The sequence below is a fragment of the Suricata suricatta genome, chromosome 10 (assembly GCF_006229205.1).
Source record: "Suricata suricatta isolate VVHF042 chromosome 10, meerkat_22Aug2017_6uvM2_HiC, whole genome shotgun sequence".
Taxonomy (NCBI): Eukaryota; Metazoa; Chordata; class Mammalia; order Carnivora; family Herpestidae; genus Suricata; species Suricata suricatta.
Genome location: NC_043709.1, coordinates 83971416 through 83980192, shown reverse-complemented (window position 1 = coordinate 83980192; position 8777 = coordinate 83971416). Strand labels below are relative to the sequence as shown.

Genomic DNA, 8777 nt, shown 5'->3' with positions numbered 1-8777 from the left:
CAAACTTCACAATCACAAAACAAATAATCCAGTGAAGAAATGGGCAGAAGATATGAACAGACACTTCTCCAAAGAAGACATCCAAATGGCCTACAGACACATAAAACGATGCTCAACATCACTCATCATCAGGGAAACACAAATCAAAACCACACTGAGATACCACCTCACACCAGTCAGAGTGGCTAAAATGAACAAATCAAGAGACTATAGATGCTGGCGAGGATGTGGAGAAACGGGCACCTTCCTACACTGTTGGTGGGAATGTAAGCTGGTGCAGCCGCTCTGGAAAACTGTGTGGAGTTTCCTCAAAAAACTGTCAATAGATCTCCCCTATGACCCAGCAATAGCACGGCTAGGGATTTATCCAAGGCATACAGAAGTGCTGATGCATAGGGGCACATAGACCCCAATGTTCATAGCAGCACTGTCAACAATAGCCAAAACATGCAAAGACCCTAATTTCCATCACCTGATGAATGGATCAAGAAGATGTGGTATATATACACAATGGAGTGTTACGTGGCAAGGAGAAAGAACGAAATATGGCCATTTGTAGCAAGGTGGATGGACCTCAAGGGTGTCATGCTAAGTGAAATAAGTCAGGTGGACAAGGACAGATACAATATGTTTGCACTCATAGGTCTAACAGGAGAACAAGAGAAACCTAATGGAGGACCAAGGGGAGGGGAAGAGGGAAAGAGAGTTGGGGAGAGAGAGAGATGCACAACCTGAGAGACTACTGAATACTGAAATGAACCGAGGGTTCAAGGGGGAGGGGAGGTGGAAAAGAGGTGGTGGTGATGGAGGGGGGCACTGCTGGGAATAGCATTGGGTGGTATATGGAAAGCAATTTGACATTAAACTACTTAAAAAAAAATAAAATGTGTGTTTATTTGTGATAGAGAGACCATGAGTGGGAGAGGGACAGAGAGAGGAGGACAGAGGATGTGAAGTGGGCTCTGTGCTAACAGCAATGAGCCTGATGTAGGGCTTGAATTCAAGACCATGAGATTATGACTTAAGTCAAAGTCAGACACTCAACTGACTGAGCCACCCAGGCACCCCAAAATGAATAGTGTTGATACTGAAAGAACTAATCCACGAATTTAGTAGAATTTTTTAAATTATTTTATTGCTGAATTAATATGGCAAGAGTAAACCTTTCTTTTTTTTTTCTAATATTTTATTCATTCTCAATACAGAGAGAGACAGAGCATGAGAGGGGGAGGGGCAGAGAGAGAAGGAGACACAGAACTGGAAGCAGGCTCCAGGCTCCGAGCCAGCTGCCAGCACAGAGCCCGACGCGGGGCTCGAACCCACGAACGTGAGATCTGACCTGAGCCGAAGCCGGAGGCTCAACCGACTGAGCCACCCAGGCGCCCCTAGAGTAAACCTTTCTGATGACTCTTTTTGGTTGGTCACAGCTCTTATTTCCCTCTTACTCTGTTGATAACATTCTGTGATTAAGTTAACATTCAAGAATTATCTTGTGGGGTTCTTGTTTACTCCCCCTTTCATATTGGTAAACTCTAAGGCTATTTCCTTGGTCCTCATAGCTTCTCTCCATATTCTCCCATCTGTGTATGGTGATTTCGTAGCCTCTCTCTCCAGCTCTTCTTTTATAGTTATATATCCAACTGTTTTCTCAGTTTCTCCAGAGCATTACATGTGTACTTTGGCAATAAGCTGTTCTCTAATTTGTTTTTTCTCACTTGATATCCTGCCCACTGATGGTGAGTTCTAAGAATCAATCTTGAACATGTTGGTATCTCTCGGATTCACTGAAGTACTTTATAGGTAGTCAGCTAATAAATTTTCAGTGAATGAAAGAGTAATAGACTTTCATAGGTTAAGTATCTTATTTCTTTCACCGTCAGGCAGAGCATTGGAATTGATGGATTAGACTCTCCCTAAAAGGTTAAATAATGCTATGGAGACAATTAAGTGATTAAAATTTTTTTTTAGTTTATTTGTTTTTGAGAGAGAGAGAGAGAGAGAGAGAGAGAGAGAGAGAGAGAGAGAGACAGAGCACGAGCAGGGGAGGGGCAGAGAGAGAGGCGGAGACACAGACCCAAAACAGGTTCCAGCCTCCAGGCTCTCAGCACAGGACCTGACACGGGGCTTGAACCCACTGACCGCAGGATCAACACCTGAGTCGAAGTCGGACACTCAGCCGACTGAGCTACCCCGGAGCCGCTAAGTGATTTTCATTTCTGAAACCACTCTAGTGAGTACAAGAGTAAAGGGAATACCTGTTAAGTGACTGAAATGTAGTGCCGAGGAACATCAGATTTCTTTTTAGAAGATAAAAAATGCAAGGTAGGATTGTGTGCCAGGCTTATAAAATATCTGACACACAGAAGGACCTGTCAAACGCAAAGAAGAAGACCTCTAGCCTGAAAGTCTTTAAAGTGCTCTGTTTGATTTCATACAAGATGTGCTTTGACTTGGATCAACTAATTGCTACCATTCATGCTCCAAATTAAATGTCTTACATACAGTTGTTATTCTTAATGAAATTTTCTTAAAATTTGACTTCAGGAGACAGTTTTGTGAGTGTTTCATATATCTATTTGTAGTTCTGGGAAATTCCAGACTTAATTTTAAGAATTAGAGGAGATGGACCTAATAGAGAGTGGAGCAGTCATGCCACATTCTCCTAATGTTGACTTCCCCACTTGCAAGGTTCTGAGGGGCAATGCTAAGTTTTTGCCTACCTCCTTCCCATCGGTGGGCTTCTTAGAGCCCACCTGAGTCCCAGGTTGCAGACTGAGCTACTCAATTTGCTTACATTGAAAAAAGAATGTGACACCAAAGGGAATGCCTATAGAAATTCTCTCGGCACCAGCTCCTTTTGAAATTTAGAGGTCCTGTGTTTGGTATCAGCACAGATTGTGGGACAAATAAAAAATAATTTAATGAGGTAGAGATACCCACTCATTTTTTTGTTGAAAATAAGTCCATTGAGTGATCACCTGTAGTCTTGAGAAAATAAGTATAGTGCTAGTCTGTGTGTGCTTTTCCCTTACAGGAAAGAAAGACCCGTGTGGGAATGATTAAAATAGTCACATTGCTGAGCCTGCTCTTTCCACTCACAATGTAGGGGTCAGGCCCACAGGAGGTGGCATGGATTCTGGAGAGGAGAAGTGTGGGGGAAAAACAGAGGACCAAGCTGATAATTTAACTTGCATTCCTAATATGAGGCGTTTCCTTTAAAGACTTTTTAAATGCTTATTTTATTTATTTATTTTGAGAGAGAGCGCGCGCGCACAGGGGAGTGGCCGAAAAAAAGAGGGAGAGATGGAATCCCAGGCACTCTCTGTGCTGTCAGCTTAGATCAGACATGTTCCCCACTGCCTAAGGAATTCAGTTACAGATGGTGTCTGTTCTGGGTAGCTAGGGAATAGGGCAAGAGGGGGTGCAGAGATGGCGAAAAAGTTCTCCAGCTATAAACTGCTCTTGGAAGCAGCAATTATCTTAGAAGGGATTAAGAGATGTGTGCTATGTTGCATATACCATGGGGCTAAGACTTGGTCTCAGCCCTAACAGCCCTGTGTTCCAAGTGTCCCCGAGTCCTAAGGACACTGAAAAATGCCCTTGAATTCTGGAGGTCAGAGGAGTGAAAATTTCCCTAAAGCCAAGGTATTGGCAAGGCTGCATTCCTTTCTGGAGCTTCTAGAGAAGAATCCGTGTTCTTGTCTTTTCCAACTACTAGATGATTCCTAGGCTCATGGCCGCTTCCATCTTCAGATCAAGCAATGGCCCGTCGAGTCTTTCTCACACCATTCTGACACTTTCATCTCCCTCTTCCTCATTTAAAGGACTCTTGTGATTACATTGGACTGGCCTGGATAACCCAGGGTAATCTCTTCATTTAAGCACCATCTGATTAGCAAACAATTTCATCTGCAAACTTCATATCCCTGCTTGCCATGCTATCAACATTCACAGGCTCCAATGATTTGGAGATGCACATCTTTGGGAACTCTCCTTACCACCACACTCCCCTGTTTCCTTCGTAGGGATTTCCCTAGTAAGACTTTTGCACATCTAGTCCACCCGAGCATCTGCTTATTTGAGGACTCAGCTAACACAAGTGGTGCCAGGAGTGGTCTGAGAAAACCGGTTTTGAGACTGCCTTACAGCCAAAAACAACACCATTGTGAGTGGCAGATGGGGCATGTGTGTTCCGTAGCACAAAGTGGTTTTGACCTTGAAAAAAATTCCAGGTACAGGAACTCTGAAAGATATGGAGAGAACATATCTATAAATTAGTAGATCCGCTTCTGTAAGTATATATTATATATGGAGAGAAATAAAAACAGACATCCACACAAATGCTCATAGCAACATTGTTCATAATAGCAAAAAAGTGGAAACGGCCTACATGTTCAAGTGAAAAATGGATAAACAAAATGCGGCATAGCCATACAATCGAATGTGATTTGGCCATAAGAAGGAACAAAATTCTAATAAATGCTGCAACATGGATGTAGTGGGTTGAAAGGTGTCTCCCCCCCCCCCCCAAAAGATGTGTCCATGTCCTCCTGGACTCTGTGAATGTGACCTTTGGAAAAAAGGTCCTTGCAGATGTACTTAAGGATTTTGAGATGAGATCATCCTGGATAATCAGGTTGACTCTACATTCAGTGACATATCCTTATAAGAGACACAGAGGAAAGACAGGGAAAAGAGGAGACTATCATGTGAAGACAGGTAGAGGTTGGACTGATGCCCCCCATCAGAAACGGAAAGAAGCAAGGAAGGATTCTATACTAGATGTTTTATACAAAGTGGCCTTGCTGACACTATGATTTCAAAATGCTGGCCTCCAGAACTGTGAGAATAATTTTCTTTTCTTAAGCCACCAAGTTTGTGTTGTTTGTAATAATTTGTTGCAGCAGCCCTAAGAATATACAGAGTGAGCAGGGCAGGCACAGAGGAAGGAGGGAGAGAGACTCTGAAGTGGGCGCCATGCTGACAGCATAGAGCCTGATGAGGAGCTCAAAGTCACAAACGATGAGATCGTGACCCGAGCTGAAGATGGATGCTTAATTGACTGAACAACCTACGTGCCCCTATGATTGCATTTGGCAAATCTATGAAGACAGAAAATAGGTTCGTAGTTTCCCAGAGCCAAAGGGTTGGAAGGAAATGGAGAGTAACTGTCAGTGGGTATGGAGTTCTTTTTGGGGTAATGAAAATGTCTTAATGTTGATTGTGCAGTTAGTTGCACAATTCTCTTAATATTCTAAAATTATTGAACTGTGCACTTTAAACAAGTGAATTATATATGAATTATATTTCAATAAAACAGTTTTTTGGTACTGCGAAGTTGTATCTTCTTCCTGGATTGGGTAATGAGAAACTGGCGGAGATTAACAAGCAGTAAGAACTAAGAGTGCTCCAGGACCTCTTTGGAAATTCACAGAGGCCCTAATCTGCAGTGGATGGGTTGGGCCTCCCACATGCGCTTTAGGTCCCATTGACCGGGAGGCCTCTGTGCGCGTTTGCAGTGTATGGCACACGCGTGCGCGGCGTAAGGTCCACTAGCGCGGGGGTGCCCAGTGTACTGTCCTCTGGCACGCGTTCCTAGCATAAAGGCCGGTTGCGCGCATGCGCACTTTAAGATCTTCCGGCGCTCGCTGGCACAGGTGCACGATATATACTGTCCTCTGGAGCTCCCGTGCCAGTGTACCATCCTCTGGCGCCAGTGCGCAGTGTAACGTGGGGTGGCACGCGTGCACATTTTACCATCTTCTGGCGCGCTTGCGCGCCTGCGCGTTGTAGACCTTACTCTGGAGCTCGCGTGCCAGAGTACCATCCTCTGGCACGCGAGCGCAGTGTAACGTCCGCTCACGCGCAAGCGCGGTGTACCGTGTTCTGGCGTGCGCGTGCATATTGTGACGTGCTCTGGCATATGCACGTGAGGTTGTGTTTGGCGGTGTTGCTTGGTTACGCCGGCTCAAACACTGCCTAACCGTCCAGGTATTGTGGCAGACAGTTTGGCTCTTGCGAGGAGCTAAGTGAGAGTTGAAGTCTCTGTGAACCCCCTAGCCTGAGTAATGAAGAAAATTTTTGGCCTATGTGTGAAGAAGGGCGTATCGCCCTCTGATGCCGCCTGTAGCTCCCGGAAGAATGGCAAGGGCGAAGGGAGAGAGAGGAACCGAACCCACCACTCCCAGGCGGGCTACCACATCCGGAAGAGAGATCTTAGGATGATTCATGAGGCGGCCACCGAGGGCAATGCTGATGCGGTACAAGATATTCTCCGTTTTGGAATAAATGGCCTCAACGACAGAGATAGAAAGCGCAGGTAATAGGGACTTGGAAGCTGGCGGGGAGGCGGCGGGACGGACCTAGGAGAAAGGTGAACCTGTCCTGGCTCTGCCTGTGGTGCTGCTCAATTTGAAATCGCGCAAAGTGCTTGTTTGCATAGCTACAAGAGACCCGTGGACATAGGAAAATAGAGTGTCCCTGGTAAAAAAAGAAATTTAAGTTAAAAAGGGAATGAAATTGTCCATCTCCAGTTTTCCGTCTACAATCTTTGTGAAAATAAGGGGTGCTGGTACTTCTACTGCCGATTACAGTTTAAGTTGTTCTTGAATCTCCAATAGACAATTGGGTGTAGGTACACATTTAAAGAGTATGTATATTCCTTTTACCCATCGATTTTATTTATACTGAAATATCTTTAGGAAATAAGTAGTGATAAATAACATACAATATGCTTTTCTCAGCACTACTTACAATAGCAGTGTGTTAAGAACTCCTGTAATGGCTTCTCTAAGTCAATGGCAGTGTCTCCGTAAGATGGAGTAATATGTGATCACTGAAGGAAACATAGATCATAGATAAACACAGAGATGCAGAGCTGTGCTTTAGTTGATCATTGTGAGGGAAAAACTCAATTTGATTCTAGATATACACAAGCAGACTATGGTTTTATGTTAGGGAAAAAAAAGCAAAAATGCACAAAACGATTAAATTAGTTATTTCTGAGCATTTGGGTTGAAGTACATTTTTTTCCTTAAAACGTACGTGATTTCTACAGGAAAGGGTGAATAAACGTCCTCTTAAAAGTTAATTATCAATAAAAAAGGTTTATTATTATTGAAGCAATCCTAGGGGGAAGTAAGAATATGAATCTTCTACACATAAAAATAATTACTCATTCTGTTAATATTTTTTGGATGTAAATTAAGAAAAATAAATTAATTCCAATATGTTTTTGAAGATGGTTATATTCAGCAGCTCTTGACCTCTTTGGAAGGGAGTATTTTGATTTGTACTTATAGATTTTGTTATGCGTATATTAAACATGTACATAGGTTTTCTATTATATGTAGCTTTATTATGTGTAATAAGTAAATGATTGATACTAATCATGAAAATAAAATGTTGGTTGTGTCCTTATGAAACAATAAATAGTAAATATAAGTGACTATTGCTGTTTCAGAAGTATTGCTTTACTTTATATAAGTGTTCTTTCAAAATATTGCAATCTCCAACTACATTTACCCACTCAGATTGAGAGAGTAAATAAATGGATGATTTATTTATCAAATAGAGGCTGCACACATGTTCTGTAGCCGACATACTCTACTCAAGATCCTTTCGTTCTCAAAGTCTTCATGTTGCCCAGTATGAGCACGATGAAAATTTTTATTTATGTATTTTCTAAAGATTTTATTTTTAGTGTTTTAGTTTACTAATTTATTGATTGAGAGAGGAAGGATGGCGGGAGGGGGATGGAGGTGCAGAGAGAGAATGCCCAAGCAGGCCCTGTGCTGAGAGCAGGAACATTTCTAATAGACTTTTCAAAGAGTTCAGACAGGGGCCTTGATCCAGTGAACATGAGATCATAACCAGAGCCAAAATCCAGAGTTTGAACACTTTACAGACTGAGCCACCCAGGTGCCCCAGATTTGATTTTACTTATGTTTTAGAAGTAAAAATAAATAATTGTTGAGAGTGAAAGCATGAGCCAGGGGCCTGGATGGAAGTGGGAAAGTGAAGGGAGGGAAGGGACGGAGGATCCAAAGCAGGCCCTGCACCCGATTTTAGTTTTAAGTAATCTCTGTACCCACCGTGGGGCTCAGATTTGTATCTCTGAGATCAAGATCATATGCTTTATTGACTAAGCCAGCAAGGCACCTTTAAGTTGAGAAATTTTAATTTTTTTAGTGTTTATTTATTTATTTATTTATTTATTGACTTATTTTGAGAGAGAGACAGAGACAGAGAGTGAACAGGGGAGGAGCAGAGGGAGAGGGCGATGCAGAATCAGAAGCAAGCTCCAGTCTCCAAGCTGCCAGCACGTAGCCCAACGCAAGGCTGGAACCCACAGACTGGGAGATATGACCCTAGCTGAAGTCAGATGCTCAACCGACTGAGCCACCCAGCTGCCACATATGAGAAATTTTAAATTGAAGTGTTAGGACTTAAACTCGACTGAAGTTTTCCTCCTTCCTCTCAAAGTTTCTGAAGATAGGATATTGTGAAAGATAACTTTTACCTGCCCCTTTGAAATTTATAATATTGTTTAATACTAATATCATATGATCTATAGATCTAAATATTTAAGCAAAATGAGCTGTTCTTGGTCATTAGACTCCTGAGTGTCCTATGGCTTCTTGAAAATCAAAGTAAGAATTCCTTAAAACATTTTTTTCTTTGGTGAATTTAGTCCTCTTTTCCTATAATGCTTTTAAGAACTAAAATTTATTGAAATGCCAATCATCTGACTACAACTGCAGTTGTAGTTGATGATA

General features: G+C 42.5%; 1 protein-coding gene across 1 annotated transcript in view; it reads left to right on the top strand.

Annotated features, from left to right (window-relative positions):
- Positions 1–5958: 5958 nt before the first annotated feature.
- LOC115305262 (ankyrin repeat domain-containing protein 26-like) overlaps positions 5959–8777 on the top strand; it is an 18769-nt gene continuing 15950 nt past the window's right edge. The window contains exon 1 of the mRNA XM_029955525.1: positions 5959–6319. Coding sequence (XP_029811385.1) covers positions 6069–6319 — 251 coding nt within the window. The 5' untranslated portion in view covers positions 5959–6068. The remainder of the gene's footprint in view (positions 6320–8777) is intronic.